General features: G+C 32.3%; 2 protein-coding genes across 2 annotated transcripts in view; one reads left to right on the plus strand and one right to left on the minus strand.

Annotated features, from left to right (window-relative positions):
- LOC111713418 (uncharacterized) overlaps positions 1-7545 on the plus strand; it is a gene marked incomplete in the record, with an annotated part of 10303 nt that extends 2758 nt beyond the window's left edge. The window contains 5 exon segments of the mRNA XM_023488265.1: positions 352-442; positions 1812-1913; positions 2664-2844; positions 3055-4414; positions 7358-7545. Coding sequence (XP_023344033.1) covers positions 352-442; positions 1812-1913; positions 2664-2844; positions 3055-3263 — 583 coding nt within the window.
- A 434-nt stretch (positions 7546-7979) lies between these two features.
- Positions 7980-19383, minus strand: LOC111713417 (uncharacterized). Its single transcript, XM_023488264.1, has 8 exons — positions 19295-19383; positions 18038-18161; positions 16801-16969; positions 16516-16590; positions 14036-14132; positions 11400-11504; positions 11049-11178; positions 7980-8072 (listed from the first exon to the last, which is right to left on the minus strand). The coding sequence occupies exons 1-8, from the start codon at positions 19360-19362 to the stop codon at positions 7980-7982; spliced, it is 861 nt and encodes a 286-aa protein (XP_023344032.1). The 5' UTR covers positions 19363-19383.
- Positions 19384-19386: the final 3 nt, after the last annotated feature.

Below are 19386 nucleotides of genomic sequence, written 5' to 3' on the forward strand. Positions count from 1 at the left end.
ATTCATTGATTCATTGATTCATTGATTCATTGATTCATTGATTCATTAATTCATTGATTCATTGATTTTTCTCATGGTAATAGTTCCTTTATTTATTTAATATAACCGTGCATTTTCATCCCAATAGTTCATTTATTCATTTAATCATCCATTATTTTGCATTTTTCGCCTGAAAATCTGATTTGCTAATCCCTTTAACATTGCAAGCTGATTTCGTAGACCCTTGATATTTCATTGGTTATTGTTTGAAATATTTAAGATCTACCAGATTAGGTTGCAAAGATATAGGGAGTCAGAAAGTATCAAATTTGAGGAGGCAATAAATCAGTTTCTAAACCCCTTATTATCCAGGTATATTGGGACAGTGGGTATAAACGCTGAGCTGGACGAACTTGAAGTTTCAAACCTTGATATATCCGTTTTCGTCATGTTCTGTGTTCAGGTGAGTTAGATAACAAGAGGTAGGAATTTTTGTGTGGAGTATCCTTAATCTTGAACACTTGATCTCAATATTCAATGTGGGCACTAAATTTGAGGAAAACTACTTGATACCTCAATTAAAGTTATCTCTGAAGGGTTTGACCACCACGAGTAATGAAATGAATCTGTAGATCTGTATAAGATGAAGATCATGATTTCGAGATTCACAATACAAAAGTGTTTACATTTTCATATAACCTCAGTTTTTTCATTATAATCTATTTTTTGTGTAATTGAATATTTTACTTCACCCATGTCCCCCCACCTTTTGGGGATTGGGAATAAAATATTTGAAAAGAGAGTAAAAAGATATCATCCTTATTTATTCTTTTATTTTCCCTGTAGCAACTATCCAATGTACACCAATATTAAAAATAGCTTTCTTGAACGATACAACTATGTATTATTCAACTATTGATGCTGTATTCAGCTACTGATACTGTATTCAGCTACTGATACTGTATTCAACTACTGATACTGTATTCAACTACTCTGATACTGTATTCAACTACTGATACTGTATTCAACTACTGATACTGTATTCAACTACTCTGATACTGTATTCAACTACTCTGATACTGTATTCAACTACTGATACTGTATTCAACTACTGATACTGTATTCAACTACTGATGCTGTATTCAGCTACTGATACTGTATTCAACTACTGATACTGTATTCAACTACTCTGATACTGTATTCAATTACTGATACTGTATTCAATTACTAATACTATTCAGCTAGTGATACTGTATTCAACTACTGATACTGTATTCAACTACTACTGCATTCAACTATAAATACTGTATTCAGCTACTCTGATACTGTATTCAACTACTGGTACTGTTTTCAATTACTCTGATACTGTATTCTGCTACTGATACTGTATTCAACTACTGATACTGTATTCAGCTACTCTGATACTGTATTCAACTACTCTGATACTGTATTCAGCTACTGATACTGTATTCAACTACCAATACTGTATTCTACTACTAATACTGTATTTAACTATTAATACTGTATTCAACTACTCTGATACTGTATTCAACTACTGCTACTGTATTCAACTATTAATACAGTATTTAACTATTAATACTGTATTCAACTACTGATACTGTATTCAACTACTGATCATGTATTCAACTACTGATATTGTATTCAACTACTTATACTGTATTCTACTATTAATACTGTATTCAACTACTCTGATCATGTATTCAACTACTCTGATACTGTATTCAACTACTCTGATACTGTATTCAACTACTCTGATACTACTACTAATAATGTATTTTTCCAACAATATATTTTAATTGATTTATATTTAGTTAATGGTAAACCTTCTGCTGATTGTGGGAGCTGTAAAGAGAATTCCTAATCATGTTTTTCCTTGGCTCTGTGCTAATGCCATCGTTATAGCCTTACTTATGGTAAGTTTTCATCGTTTGAAATACAACACCTTATTCGCTACTCGTCATGGTAGAATATTTCTTTTTATGTAAGACCTTCCACGTGTTAAGTGTTTTGACTGCTTTAGAACGGTTCCCATTAGACCATTGTTTTAACTTAGTCGTCTCGTAAGTCTAAAACTTTGTGGGTCAACCTGTATTTTCTGAAATTAAATTAAAATTGTTCTTAACTATTTTTGTTTGTTAAATCATTGTGCAACAAAGCTATGACGTCACCTGGACCCACGTAAAATCCCCCAATAAATATAAATATAAAGCTATTTTACCTTAAATCTTAAAACTTCTTGATATATTATTATATTTACCATTAATATATCGTAGGTTAATAAAGTATATTAGAAATGCATATTATTTAATGCATATTGTGAATAATATAAATCTATAAATAATAACAAAATAAATAACCTATAGAAATTCCCCTCTCTGCATTTACATCAAGATAATTATTAATTAGAATTATCAACATGAATAGATATATCCTCGGAGAAGCTAAACAAAAACCATGACCGCTGTTTTTAAAAAGAAGGATGTCATTTTTTAAATATCTTTGAACTGTATTTCAGGTTTACAAGGTTCGAGGGAAAATAAGAAAATTAGACAAAAACTAAATTTATACTGTAACATCTTATTTTGAATGACATCTGATCAAAAATTAATGTAATGCATTTTAATCAAAATCAAAAATATTTATTATATTTGAAAATATTGCAGGTGATGATATTCATGCTTGTGTTTCTGGGTGCCTCTAGGAACTCCCTGAGCTACCACCAGTACGTGAGCTCCCTCTCTCTCATCTCCATTCTTGTGATGACAGATATGTTTTGCTGCATCGTAGTTTTTCAGTTCAGGAAGAATTTACTGCTGGAGGAGAGGATCCGTTTAGAAGAGATAGGTTAGAATTTACTTCAAAACAAGAATATTTGTAAAATTTGTTTTTGAAATCTATATTTTTGTGAATTTTGACATTTGTGGTTTATTATTATTTAAAATCTCAAAATCATTAATTAAATTTTACCTAATTTTTTAATCGCTAAACAGTAGTTTTGATACTTTGTTATTTGTTTATTAAGTATTTTAATCTTTGTTAACTTTTCCATTTTAGCCCGAAGGAGTGCTGGAGTTTTTATACCTAGTTCCCCCCCTCCTCCTCCCTACGAGGAGGCTGCCCCTGGACAGACCCCTGCCAAGGTGCCCCTTGAGGCCCTGGAGGACCCCCCTCCAGAATATGAGGCTGCGCTAGCTATGCTCTCCTCCCCACCTCCTCCTGGACCCCAGCTTAGGAAGAAATCCCTAACTAATCACGAGGTTTAAGTATTCAGACCCTCCTGGATACTAATATATCCTGGTTCAAGGTTTTAGAATAAATCCAGGACTGGGATCTAGAAACGAAGTGCCATTTTTCAGGATTCAGATTCATGTTTGCAGGATTCTGTACAGTCAAATGATGTCAATTTAAGGATTTTGGATTTTAAGGATTTAGTTCTCAGAATTTTGAATTAAGAATCAAGGATTTTGGATAAAGAATCCAAGGTTATGGATGTAGAAGCAAGGTTTTTGGTCGTAAATACTAGGATTGTGTTTGCAGAATAAGGTTTCTGAAATCCTGGTTTTCAGATTATGGTTTAGATTTCTGCATGGAACTAGAATTTGGGACCTGGGTCCAGATTTCTGCATAGAACTAGAATCTGGGACCTGGGTCCAGGTTTCTGCATAGAACTAGAATCTGGGACCTGGGTCCAGATTTCTGTATGGAACTAGAATTTGGGACCCATGGGTCCAGATTTCTGCATGGAACTAGAATTTGGGACCTGGGTCCAGATTTCTGCATAGAACTAGAATCTGGGTCCAGATTTCTGCATAGAACTAGAATTTGGGACCTGAGTCCAGGTTTCTGCATGGAAATAGAATTTGGGACCTTGATCCAGATTTCTGCATAGAACTAGAATCTGGGTCCAGATTTCTGCATAGAACTAGAATTTGGGACCTGGGTCCAGGTTTCTGCATAGAACTAGAATCTGGGACCTGGGTCCAGGTTTCTGCATAGAACTAGAATCTGGGACCTGGGTCCAGATTTCTGCATGGAACTAGAATTTGGGACCTGGGTCCAGATTTCTGCATAGAACTAGAATCTGGGACCTGGGTCCAGATTTCTGCATAGAACTAGAATCTGGGACCTGGGTCCAGGTTTCTGCATAGAACTAGAATCTGGGACCTGGGTCCAGGTTTCTGCATAGAACTAGAATCTGGGACCTGGGTCCAGGTTTCTGCATGGAACTAGAATCTGGGACCTGGTTCCAAGTTTCTGTTCTCCAAATCCTTGTTTCTAGTTTCAGGATCTTGTAATGGATTAAAAATGTATCCTTGTGAGTTTATTGTACAATATATATATATGTACACCTGTAGAGCGTACAATGTACATGTCGTTATCAACACTAATTCAACCAATGGTTGTTAAAACTTATGTAAGTAAGTTTAATGCAAGAAAGACAAATTGTTTTACAAAGTTTGCACAACAATTTGCAAAACATTTTTCATTATATTATTTCAAGACAGGATCAGTAAATGAGCTGGACTAAAATTGGCGGCATTGCTTCCCAGCTTATAAATGTCGTCTTCATTGTAGTTTTCCATTTTATTTTTGACATGATCTGTCAACGTATTTTATTTTCTAGTTAAACTAGAAGTTTGCTTGAAATTTTATTTATTTGTTTTTCAAAGAAAACAGCCCTGTGCAATAGAGATTGCACTCTCATTCAATCGAGCTGTTAGTTAAAAACAAATACAAGCTGAATTTTAGAAATTAAAGTTCCTAAAAAGACAAATACACTATAATAATGTCTATTAAATCCTTGGGAAATATCTTGATGTCGTAATCTGTTTTTCACAACGCAAACTTAGGCAGAAGACGACTTATTGTAAAAATGATTAAAGTTGCCCCGGATCAGAATCAATGAATTAAACCTACCCCAGTGAAATCGAAATATAAGCGTATCCTGTAGTAATTGCAAATCATATAGTTTTTTTTGTTAAAAATAGGTTTCTCCGATTTTAAATAGTAATGCTTATTTGTAAACAAAGACAATTTACAGAATTGTAAATATTTATGAAACAGACAGTCAAAAATCTAAACAAAATAAGTTACGTTTCCAATCATTTTATTCAATTAAAATAAAAAATTACAGTTTCTCAACTTTTTTAATCAAATTGGAACCATTGAAAATATTAGATTTTATTAATTGGATTTTTTAGAAACTTACAGATTAGGTATATTCTACTTTCTGTTAAAAAAAACACAAATTTTATAAATTTTTTTATAGATGTAGTATTTATATGTTATATTTTAATGATATTTAGATATATCGAAGATATGTTAAAAATTTAAAAAGTTCTTTAAGCGAGTATATTACAAAAAAATGAATTATTTGTTCATGTAATGTTGTAATTAATAGCCTTACTAATTACTGAATTTGTCATATTAATATCTGGAACAGATCAGATTGATTTCTGAGACAGAATATAGTAGGTTCAGATTAGTATCTGGATCAGACTGTAGCAGATTCAGATAGGTATCTGGAACAGACTATAGTAGATTCAGATTAGTATCTGGAACAGACTATAGTAGATTCAGATAGGTATCTGGAACAGACTGTAGTAGATTCAGATTAGTATCTGGAACAGACTATAGCAGATTCTGATAGGTATCTGAAACAGACTATAGTAGATTCAGATTAGTATCTGGAACAGACTATAGTAGATTCAGATAGGTATTTGGAACAGACTGTAGTAGATTCAGATTAGTATTTGGAACAGACTGTTTTAGATTCAGATTAGTATTTGTTTCCTTTTACCTTTTTTGATTTTCACTCAAACGAACCAAAAAAATTTAACCTCCAAAGGAGAACTGATTTTTTTTGACATTCATGTTAAAAAATTTAATATAAACAATAGAAAAATTTGCCTTTAATTTCTTATTTTTTCATCTAACTACAAAAAAAATATTCTCCACAGGAGAAATGATCCTTTTTTCTGACAATTAATCCACTATTTGAAGTCGAATTCTTAAAATTCCTTACTCATTTCATATATGAATCCTTTCTAGTATTTGGAACAGCCTATAGTAGATTCAGATAGGTATCTGGAACAGACCGTAGTAGATTCAGATAGGTATCTGGAACAGACTGTAGTAGATTCAGATTAGTATTTGGAATAGACTATAGTAGGTTCAGATTAGTATCTGGAACAGACTATAGTAGGTTCAGATAGGTATTTGGAACAGGCTATAGTAGGTTCTGATTAGTATCTGGAACAGTCTATAGTAGGTTAAGATTAGTATCTGGAACAGACTATAGTAGGTTAAGATTAGTATCTGGATCAGACTATAGTAGGTTCAGATTAGTATCTGGATCAGACTATAGTAGATTCAGGTAGGTATCTGGATCAGACTGTTGTAGATTCAGATTAGTATCTGGAACAGACTATAAGTAGATTCAGATTAGTATCTGGAACAGACTATAGTAGATTCAAATTAGTATCTGGAACAGACTATAGTAGGTTCAGATTAGTATCTAGATCAGACTATAATAGATTCAGATTAGTATCTGGAACAGACTATAGTAGATTCAAATTAGTATCTGGAACAGACTATAGTAGATTCAGATTAGTATCTAGATCAGACTATAATAGATTCAGATTAGTATCTGGAACAGACTATAGTAGGTTAAGATTAGTATCTGGAACAGACTATAGTAGGTTCAGATTAGTATCTAGATCAGACTATAGTAGGTTCAGATTAGTAGCTGGATCAGACTATAGTAGGTTCAGATTAGTATCTGGAATGAACTTTAGCGATCCAGTACACTATGTTTTTATAATTAAAGTCAAGATTTTTTAATTTACTGTTTTTTAAAAGATTTCAAGCTATTGAAAAAAGATTTTTTATATTTGTGACAAAAATTGCCTTTGAATCATGTTTACTAGAATGATTAATCATACGTATGTACAATAGTGAATCATGATATGTACAAGAATGTTTCATCACTCGTACAAGAACTTATCATCATCTTTATGTACACTTCTGCATCATCTTTATGTACACTTCTGCATCATAAAATACAGAATTGTTTTTAATCATAAATATACTTTGTAAAAGAATATATATTCACACAAAAATATCTTTGGATGTTAATTGTACAAGAAAATGTGATGTACAGCTAATGATAAACATCTATGCCATAGTTGATGGATCAAAATATGTAAATATGTATAAATTGTCACAAACTCAAAATTTTCTAATTCTTTTTTCTTTCCAACCTTTGATATTTCAAACCATTTGATCTAACAGAATTCACAATTTAAAATAACAAAGGTCTACGGCACCTGGTTGCAAAGATAAAGGGATTACAAAGTTAGAGTATGTGACAAAAACTAAATTTCTTTCTGGCCATATTTAAAGTGTAATTAGTTTCCCCTCGTAGGAGTTTTTAAAGTGTTTAAACTCCTTGAAAATAATCCTTAGAGCTGTGATTTTCAAGTTTATTGGTCAATGTTATGTAAGCGTATACTACTGTTAAATAAACGTTCATACAAAATCAAACCTTTTTTTAATGCGTCTGAAAACCTGGTTATTATTAGGTTGGTCTCAATACGGTGAGTACCAATATAAAGTGGAATTCTTATCCTGTCATCCTCATCAGAGGTTAAAACTTTCGTTTGAAGTTCTTTAATCTTAAACAAATGATCTCAATATTCGATTTGGACACCTTAAATTTGAGAATAAATGACCCCTCAATTAAAGTTATCATGGAAAGTAATTATTGCGTAGATTTGAATAAGTTAAGATCAAAGCTTAAACCCGTAACTCACAACACTAAAGTTCCGACTTTAGATCACAATTAAAAATATAACAGTTGCGTTGCAACGCTTCAACATCGATTCAGTTGACGCAACTTTGCGTAGCAGTCTGGATCTATGTGAGCTCGAGGTCCAGCAGTCTGTATCTATGTGAGCTCGAGGTCCAGCAGTCTGGATCTATGTGAGCTCGAGGTCCAGCAGTCTGGATCTATGTGAGCTCGAGGTCCAGCAGTCTGGATCTATGTGAGCTCGAGGTCCAGCAGTCTGGATCTATGTGAGNATATATATATATATATATGTGTATTTTATATATTTTTACATATATGTATATTTCTAATTTTTACAGATATATTTGCATATATGTTAGCTATAGCTGGCCAAACGGCGGGATCGAATTGGCTGAAATTTATTGAGGAAACCCATGGGGTATCCCTGGAGGTAACATAGGCAAAACCAAAGTTGAAATTTTTGTCTTCTTCAAAAATCATTTTATTAAAACAGATTTTTTTTTCACGAGCAACGCAGTTCACTGCAGAGCTCAAGCAGAGTCTGCGTTAAATTATAAAATGCCCCCTGTGAATATCGAGATATTGCAGGATTATGGGTATCTAACACTAAAAATCCTAAAAAATGTTGATCAGAAATATATAGAAGACGACTTCTGGACCCGGAACTGAGCTATAAGTGATCAAAGAGGATAGAAAAGTATAGAGTGGAATTAAAACGAAAAAAGTGTAAAACCGCCATCTTCTTGTACTAATTCCATACTACAGGTATACTTCATACATTTATGCTAAATAATCTTTTGGGCCCTGAAACATCTTTTTAATTTTAGCATAAACTTTTAAAAAGGAAGAAGTTGTAACGGATATATTCAGGGACAATACTCTATTATTGTGATGTACTGGCTAATATTTGTGAACATTTACATGAATTCTTCACTTTGAACTCCTTTTCAGGCTCAAAGTGACTTAACAAATTCATACCGAGGGATATTCTTATTTCCCTTCTATTCTAATCTCTGTTCTATGATTGTATCCCACGAAGGATGAGACATAACGCTCTAAAGTTTAAACAACTTAAAGTTCAATAATGTTTGCCTATAGTTGTAAAACGATTTGTTTAAAGATGTAGCAAATATAGAATCAAGTTTACTGTTGCGCGCAAGGAACTTGTTAATGTAAGAATCGCGCAAGGAACTTGTTAATGTAAGAATCGCGCAAGGAACTTTTTAATGTAAGATGCGCGCAAGGAATTTGTTAATGTAAGAAAAAAGTAAGTAAATTCTGCAGTACAGTTGTTTATTACGTTTTGTATCATTTGTGGGTCCCAGAGACAAGAGAGTTACAGAGATCGATTATCAGCTAAAATATGCGATATTTTCCACAGCATGTTCTATCATGTGTACTAGTGATGCACACGACCAATCAGGAAACATCTGTATTCATGTATATTTAAAGACCCTTTGGATACAAAACACAAATTCTTCAAAAAAGACTGAATTCATAAATGTTATGTTTCATGTTTAAAATTGGAGTATTTCTTTAAAAGTTGTAAAGTTGAATGGGTATTATGTTCAACAAGTGGCCGTGAGATGGCACTGAAAAACTTATCGTAAAAACGTAGTATGTCGTGCCGGGTCAAATTAGGCCTACTTAGCCAACCCTGTGAAAGGATATAAGCAGTCTGTGTAGTCTGTAGTGGGACCATTATCCAGCGTGTCTTGAGTCAATTTTAAATGAATTTCAAACTTGAACGTACTTCAGTCATCAGTATTTACTTCTGGTCTTCTACAGACATTATCATAAGATTTAATTTATATTTTCTATATATTCGTCAGATCTACAGTGAGAACCAGAAAACTCGGGAATAGGAAGGCGATTTTGGACTTAAATGTAACATTAAATAGTTTAATTAACATCAGGCACAGTAGCAATTTTGCATTGTAAACAGACCCATTTCATTTAATAAACGATTTCACAACTTACTAGTCAAGCTATTTGCGTTTTACCGACATTAAATTCGGCCTCAGTTTTTACTTTAATGTCGTCTTCTTCTTGTACAGTTTTCTGGTTGTTACTGTGTGTTAAAAAGAAACAAAGTTGTTCTCCTTTTATTAAAAAATTATGATATTTACATATTTATTGATTTCCTATCTTTCCTTTCCTAGATACTTAATGGATGAAATTATTTAGATAATCTAATATTTGAAAATATTTATTTTGTAAAAAGATTATATTAGATATTAGGTTATATTGATAAACATCAAAAATGTCAAAATACACACAGTGTTAATATTTTCTGAAAGGGGAAGATAGAATAAATCAAACTTTAATGGGAGTGTATGCAGAATTTTGAGAAAGGAATATAAATTCAATCTAGGGACTGCGATGTGGCCACCTTTATGAGTAATTAAAGTTGAAATATGTTGCATATTCATATTTCATATTTTTGTTCAACTACAAAGCACAAGATAATACAAATAACAAATCACAATTTACTCTGTAGTTTGGACCCGCCTAACCAGAGTTGGTTGTTTTGATTGGTTGGTCCATTATAAGCGAATAAGAATTGTAAATAAATAGATGGATGTACACTGTACAGTGTACATTTTAAACAAAACAATGATTATAATTATTATTATCTAAAATTCAATAAATTGAATAATTTAGCAAGTTTTTCTACACTGCAGAACAATGTTTTTGATTTTATGATTTTATGTAGCTTTTTTGTCACAAATTCATCCATTTGTTGTGCGATGAACATCATAATTAAAAATCTCAATTCCCAGTATTTTCAAAATAAAGCTAATTTTATCTACGCATATATTCTCTTTTCACGGAACTTGGATGGGATAAATGTAAAGTTTTGATTTTTTTTTATAAAACCTAGCTGAAAACTTTAGAATGGTGGATATCGAGATTAGTGCTTGATCCTCTCATTTTCTTAATATCGAGACTAACCTAATCTTGTACTTGTATCCTGAAAAGTCTTACAACTCAACCAATCAAAGTCGCGTATATAAAGCTGATAAATTTGAAATTTTGCGCGGCATTTAAGATTAATATACAGAAACGGGAGGGACTATCTAATTGTAAAGAACCGGCTTTTGATTTTTCTCTACTATATCCAAGAAAGAACGGATACTCAGTAATCGGGATTAAGGATATCTCATTTTAAAGTTTTCAGCTCAGACCACATTTCATTCCAATATTTTTATTTGATATTTCTGGGTGGTCTATTGACTCTCTCATCATTATCCAGTTCTTTCATCTCCTGCTCCATGAAGAGGATCCCCTGCTGGAAGAGGACCTGACTGGCCAGCTGAGTGATGAACAGCTCCTGCAGCCGACGGATAGCGTAGTTGTCATACATCCTGCAGAGTAGAATAAGATTTAATTCTTTACAGAATAAATATCTACGTTTCTCATTCGTTTAAGGCTAGGTTAGACCTTTTCTAGATAGCAAGCTGCAAATGGACCGAGCGCTGCGGCTTGGCTAGCGCACGGCCGAGCGTTTCGGCCCAATATTATAAAGAAGTTTATCCACCTCAGAATAAAAAAAAAAAAGTTATAATGATAATAATAATGATCATACTTATGTCCATATAAACTCTTCCCCTGATCTAGAGTGATATTATTTCTTCTATGATCCTTGAGGAAGGAAAGAAAAGAAGAGTCTGGAGTGTGATCCTCGTACAACCTTGTACAATCATATATACAGTACAGTACATAAAAACATATATACAGTACGTTACGTAAAATTTACAGACAACTTGTACAGGGTGTCCCAAAAAGAACGCTTTTAAAAGTAATTCGGTTCGATTACGCACCTGCAAAACTATCAGAATATCAAATGCCTAATTATGGAGTACAAACGCAGTACGTTTCAAATAGGTCTACAAGCTAGAAATGTAAACAAATCAGAGAAAAATCAAAACAAAGGATCGTACTGCATTGTTCATCTCAAAACCGGTTAAATGTCAACAACAAAGAGAAAACAAAGAGGAGACCATAGAGAATAGAATATATAGAGAGGAATTAAAAGAATCTCTCGCTATGAATTTTTTCAGTCCCTTTCAGCCTAAAAAGGGAGTTCAAAGTGTACAAATCATCTAATGTGCACAAATTATATGCAGTAGAGTACATTCATACAGTATGTTGCCTAATCCATTTCAATTTCGAATTTTTTAAACTGTTAAATAAACTTTATAATGCATTAGGTGAATAAAAACATCATTTGATTTATAGTTATAACGGAAAATCATCGTTTGTAAAGTGGAAGGCATAGAGTCTATGTGAAATGATCATTGGTCAACTATGAAACCAGCCTATTTCATAATTTGGTTTTCTTTTAACAATAATTTTAGATTTTCTATAAAATGATATTCCAGGGCCCAACAGGTTATATAGGATAAATATATGAAGTACACCTGCAGTATGGAAACAGTACAACAAAATGGCCGTCACTTTTTTCTAGTTAATTCCTCTCTATATATTCTATTCTCTATGGAGGAGACGATAAGAGATAAGGGAAGAAAAGAAAAGAGATAATAGAACCGAAGAGTAGAGAAGAGAAGAAAAGAAAAGATAAGAAAAAAAGAGAAGAAAAAAATAAGAAAAGACAAGAGAAGAAACAAGAAGAGAAGAAAAAAGAAGAGAAGAAAATAGAAGAGAAGAAAATAGAAGAGAAGAAAAAAGAAGAGAAGAAAATAGAAGAGATGAAAGGAGAAGAGAAGAAAATAGAAGAGAAGAAAATAGAAGAGAGGAGAAAGAACAAAAAATAAATTGCGTGAAAGAATACCTTAAACTTTAGAATTAACTTTATTGTAAAATTGTATGATATTTTTGAAGAAAAAATAGCTGTCCTAACTGTTTAGCGTACATTTTTTGATCATTTAAAGATTTTTCATCATTTGGCATTTGATATTCTGATATTTTTGCACGCACCTAAAAGAGGTCTGAGCACATTAACAAATTAAGGAATTTATGACAAGTTTGCTATTTTGGCTTTGCTGAAAATTGATAAGTGAAAAAACTTGTAGAACTGTCCCCTCATTGCATTAGATTAGCTTTAGATCATATATCAACCATCGCTCTTTTACACATATCATTATCCACATCAACTGCTGCAATTTTTCTCTTACTAAAATGCCACTTTTACTTTAATTTAATTCCAAAGTTTGTCTGTCTGATCTTTAGGTTTTAGATGTTTCAAAAAAAGAATTGAGAGCAAAGGACATCTAATAGGATTTCAATTAAACATTAAAGGAATTTAGTCTTGTCACAAACTTAAATTCTATAATCACTATATCTTTGCAACCTGATGCTGTTAATTTTTGATATTTTAAAGATATAGGCAAAAAATTAGAATTTGTTGCAAAAGCTCATATCTTTTACAAGCTTTAATTTAACTTGCTGAAAATAAAAATAATTTGTATTATCTTTTAGCGACAGTATGCCGGCATTAGCATAGTTTTTGTGTATAAAGTAGAATATTTTATAATCAGGAAAAAAAATATTAACAAAAGATAAGACTGATAATAACGAAAATTTTGATTTAAAGAAAAATTAGTTTTAAACTTTATATTGATTAGAATTTACATAATTCTATCTATGAGTAATCAATTTACTTAAATGTAACACCATGACCTAAGGACATTTTAAACAGAATTTCCGTACATATAATTTCGAGATGGGGATGTGTTGAGTTGACCAACAATTTAAAAAATTAGCTGAACAAAATTTGGCAAATAATCTTAAAGACTAAAACATATTTAGAATCAGACATATTTGTGTTAAAAAGAACTATAATGCATCGCAAATGATTTAAAAGAATAAGGCACAAATGATTAAAAAAATAATTGCACAAAATGTTTTAGAAAATTTGGCACAAATTATTAAGATGAAATAGGCATAAATGATAAGAAAGAATAAGGCACACAAGATAAGAAAGAATTAGGCACAAATTATAAGAAAGAACTAGGCACAAATTATAAGAAAGAATTAGACTTAAATTATAAGAAAAAATTAGACTTAAATTATAAGAAAGAATTATACTTAAATTATAAGAAAGAATTAAACTTAAATTATAAGAAAGAATTAAACTTAAATTATAAGAAAGAATTAAACTTAAATTATAAGAAAGAATTAAACTTAAATTATAAGAAAGAATTAAACTTAAATTATAAGAAATTATTAGGCACAAATGAAACGGAAGAATTGTGCACTTACTTCTCGTAAGGTTTAGCTTGACTCTCTGTTAGCATTCTAGCATTATCCCAGATATCCTCATAAACACACAGCTCCGTCTCATCATACACAGTCGGCTCTACGATTATATTCAAGTTCAGGGATGGAGATTTATGGAGACTTACGAGGAAGAAGTTGAAATAGATAGGCTGGTTCAAATAGACTTTTTTTAGAAAGTTCAGCGATCTAATTGGATAAAAAAAAAACTTGTCAGATTTCCTGATCTCCTCTTGGGGTTAAACCATAGAGAATAGAATATATAGAGAGGAATTAAAAGAATCAGTTCAAAATTAGCATTTTTTTATTTGAACCAGTGCAGAAGTTAAGCCGAAATCATAAATATTTCAAACTATGCATGGAAATCATCTGGCTAAAGTTTAAGTTTTAAAATATCAAAGATTTACACCAACAGGTTGCTAAGATATTAGGATTAGAAAATTAGAGTTTAGTATAAGTATTCAGTTTCTTTAATTTTGAATAAGAAATTTTTAGCCCTTACAAAAAATGTTTAGATATAAGTACCAATAAGATACCTTAACAAAACAATAATACAGTAAGAACCAGAAAACTGTGAAATGAATGTCGTCTTTGTTTTCCCCTTTTTCTTCTAAAGTGTCGCAAAGAATTTTGCAAATGTAACAACTAATACACATAAAAAATGTTTCGGGCATTTAAAAAAATTCCATACAACATTTCATAACTAACACAATAAGGAAGACGACGAGAATTCCACTATTTACTGGTCCTCACTGTACAGTGTACATCTAACACGGACGGATAAATATGCTTGTTCCTGCTTGTACCAATGAGTAGAAGGGAAATATAACTGACGCAGCCTGCCCTACCATATGCTTATGAATGCTTTGCAGACGGTACTTGTTTAAGAAATATTGTCTGGTGTACAATTACCGCGTATACAATAACCTATTCTGAATATTCCTTTTACAATGGAGTACCGTCTGCAAAGCATTCATAATCATATGGTAGGGCGGGCCCAGTCAGTTGTATCTCCCTTCTATTTCATACTCTTTGGCTTGTACTTCTTATGCTTGGAACAAAAAAGAATATTTAAGACAAATTAAAAAACAATCAGAGTTGTTAAACGAATAATTTATATTGAATACTGTCAGGGGCGTATAAACTACAGAAGTTAGACTAGGTGGGTTGTCAAAAATGTTCTCTCCTCCCTCTACCCTACCCCAACATCTTGAAATGCTAAGAAATAGAAGAAATATGCAGATATGACGGAATTTAAGAGAAAATATTATGTCCTTACATTTCAAAATGGGAAATTAGATAAGGAGGTCTGAGCACATTAACAAATTAAGGAATTTATGNCTGTATACGCCCTGGAAAGCTGTCTAACCACTAACCATGGTTTATAGAATGTTAAATATTTCAGGTAAAAACTGGACAAGAGGCATTTAATTACCTATTTACTTGCATACAAGTACAAGGGGTTTCTGGTATACGATATCATTAGATCATGTTTCAATGGAAAACCGTACAATGGTCTACCCTGCCAGTTAAAAGGCGGGTACAATTTTACGTACAAGAAAATAAATTGTTGTACAATGGTCGAAAAAAGCATTAAATGTTCAAAAATTGTTTAACAGATAAATTCAAATAAAAGTTTTAAATCACAATTTTGGCCAAATTGTTTCTTAAATAAAATTAAACCTTTTTTAGAAATACGAAAGTGTAATAAATTGTAAAGTTAAGAAGTAGAGAGTGCAGTGTATGTGACTAGACTATAAATAGAATTATACAATCACATTATTTTACCCAGAACTCTGAATTGTTAATAATAAATGATTACAAAGCTATAAAACTTGTAAAACTTTTGTTTTATTTCACTAAAAATCAAATGACCGTACATTTTTTTCAAAATTTTTAAAAATAAAATATATAAATGAAACTTTAACGGTAAAAAACAACTCTTATAAAATGCAAATCTTTGACAAAAACCAAATAGATTATCAAGTACAATAGCTGGCAACAGAGAAATTAACCAATTATACTCGACGTCACAAGTGTCAAATATAACAAGGAAAACAAAATTTTATCACATTAGTTGACATGTTTTCCAAGATTAAATAAAAAAATTGTAAAAACAGAAACTAAAGAACACATAAAATTTCACTTATTTACTGTAAGAAAAGCGCTTTATTCTAAAATTATCACTATTATTGATAATTTTGTCGGACACAAAAACTGAATTGACACTTGTGACGACAGAATACAACTGTACTGAGAGTGTACAAATTCTACGTTGCCATCTATTGTACTAGAATCTATTTGACAAAAACTAACTTTAAACATAAAAAAAATTTAATTTTTATTTTGGTTTTAGCATTGATACAAGGCAAAATAAAGTTTTGACAGAAAAACTTACCTACGACTGAAAAATCTAATCTCGGACAAGGAAAATTAAAAAACTACTTTGTAAAAAAAAACCTAACCTATAACCTCCTCATGAAGCCACATTAGTAACTGTCTATCCTTTTGAACTCTAGCATTGGCCCCGAGGATATAACCTTCACAAAACAGAATTATAACATTTTAGAAAATTAATAAAAGATATTTTTTTCTAAAAAGACAGATGTTTGAAATTTTAAAGATTGCTTTCGGACCAGACTTTTTAAACAGCGAACAAAAAAAGTGATTGATCTACGTCTGTGCAGTTCAGCTACTTCTTTGTGTTTATTAAATCTGGTCCTGGGTCATTTTTCTGTAATTCTGTTTTCCTGAAGATATTGTGTGAATCTGTTCATGGAGAAAATCCTTGAGTAATTCCTTGAGAACTCTTTTCTGTAGATCTTCGGAGGAATCCCAGAGTTCCAGGAGCTGAACCTCCTGTTGCCGGTTAACTTGCTTCCAGGGGGGCCGGTCACCGACCTGCTTCAGTACTACACCCTACATAGATCAATAAATTTAACCCTCCTGCTACCAGTTAACTTGCTGCCAAGGGAGGCCGGTCATCGACCTGCTTCAATACTACACAAAATAAGATCAATAGATGTATTTATCCTGCTGCCAGTTAGCCTTCTTCCAGGGGGGACGGTCAGCGACATGCTTCAATACTACACCCTTTAAGATCAATAGACTTAACCCTCCTGCTGCCAGTTAACGTGCTTCGAGGGGTCCCGGTCACTGACCTGTTTCAATACCATGCATCCTAAATAAATAAATTGGTTTAACCCTGCTTCTACCAGTTAACTTGCTTCCAGGGGGGCTAGTCACCGACCTGCTTCAATACCACACCCTACATATAGATTAATTGATTTAACCCTTCTGCTACCAGTTAACTTGCTTCCAGGGGAGCCGGTCACCGACCTGCTTCAATACTACACCCTATAAAATCAATAAATGTATATATCCTGCTGCCAGTTAGCTTTCTTCCAGGGGGGACGGTCACCGACCTGCTTCAATACTACACCCTATAAGATCAATAGGTTTAACCCTCCTGCTGCCAGTTAACTTGCTTCTAGGGTGCCGGTCAACGACCTGCTTGAATACCACACTCTGAATAAATTAATTGGTTTAACCATGCTGCTACCAGTTAACTTGCTTCCAGGGGGCCGGTTACCGACCTGCTTCAATACTACTACCTACATAGATCAATAGATATAACCCTCTTTCTATTTGTTAGTTTGCTTCCAGGGGGCCGGTCAGCGACCTGCTTCAATACTACTCCATACATAGATAGATAGATATTACCCTACTGCTACCAGCTAACTTGGTACCAGGGTGACTGGTCTCTGGCCTGCTCCAAAACTACAACCTACATACGCTACAACTTCTTTCAACTGTTATTTATTGATAAAAACAAGAAAGAAATAGATGAATACATGAATAGATGAATAGATGAACAACAGATAATAGATCTGGTTATTATGAACTTATAATCAGAATTAGGCAAGGACTATATAAAAAATCATTCAACCATTTAAAATTTAAAAGACCATTACTAATGTTCTATACCTGAGTAACATAGAAAGGTTGAGGATGAGGAACTCCATCCTTAGGAACAGGTAGAGGAGTATTCAAGGGCTGGTTGGAGATAGTAGGAACCTTTGTATGTTTAGATCCACGTAAGCTTGGTGATCTAAACAAGAAAATATTATTTAGAAGACAGTTTATTACTTGTATTTTGCAGTCAATGATAATTTCAAATGTTCTAAACAATCGCCCTTTATCTCAAAAAAGATGGAGAACAACCCGAGTTTAATAATTGGCGGAAATTTTCTTACTCTGATGTGGAATTCACGCTCTATGTTTAACAAATGCCGCGTCCACCTAGGCTGACAATTTTCTGCTCGAAAACCGAAGATATCTCAGTATTTATGTGAATCGCTTTTGGCACTTTGAAATGAAGAGTAGCTGTAAATTACATCTACAAAATTAATATTGAAATGAAGAGTAGCTGTAAATTACATCTACAAAATTAATATTGAAATGAAGAGTAGCTGTAAATTACATCTACAAAATTAATATTGAATATTAAAATATTAAATATTAAAATTATAATTTCACCCTGCATATTTTAAAATATTTTAAAATGAACTAAATGTGTTTAATTATTAAATGAAACTACTGGAAACGGATATTTGTTTAAGAACATTAAACATGAACTTAGAAAATTAAATTTTAGAACATTAAGCTTGATTAAAGCATGCAATTTGATTCAACCATAAATCGAATTCGATTAAATTGAGATGTTTAACTTTATTAATAATTTTCTCATATCCATTCTTCAAAAAGTTTAAATTTATCAATACTTTTTGCATTTATGTCTCTAGCAAAAATTGGGATAATGCATGGCAAAAAGAAATCAAAGGATTTGAGCCTTTGCCACAAACTAAATTTTTCTAATCCCTATATCTTTGCAATTCCTGCAATGTGTAAATCTTTGAAATTTCAAAATTAGATTATTTGATCTAACAGAATTAATAGTTTAACTTTTATAGTTTAGTTTACTTGGTTGGAAAAATATTGGAATTCGAAAATCAGAGTTTGTGGTGAAAACACGATTACTAACTTCATGGATTCATTATTAACTTCTATATTTGAAGGATAAATTTGGTCGTACGTATGCCTTCATTGCGTTCTTAGGGTCTATTAAATGATTTAGTAAAGAAATTAAGAACCATGACTCTAATAAATAAGAATAAATAAGGTCCGTGAAGTCGTCTCTGAAGTCTCGTTATTTGTGGGCCCCCCTGTATAACTGTATCCAACCTTGATTTGGTTGATGCTGAGATGGTTTCAAGGCGCTGCGGCGGGGAGCGGGTAGAATGTGCTCTCATATTATCATAATCTTTAATATTTTA

Source organism: Eurytemora carolleeae, unplaced genomic scaffold, assembly GCF_000591075.1.
Source record: "Eurytemora carolleeae unplaced genomic scaffold, Eaff_2.0 scaffold1406, whole genome shotgun sequence".
NCBI lineage: Eukaryota > Metazoa > Arthropoda > Copepoda > Calanoida > Temoridae > Eurytemora > Eurytemora carolleeae.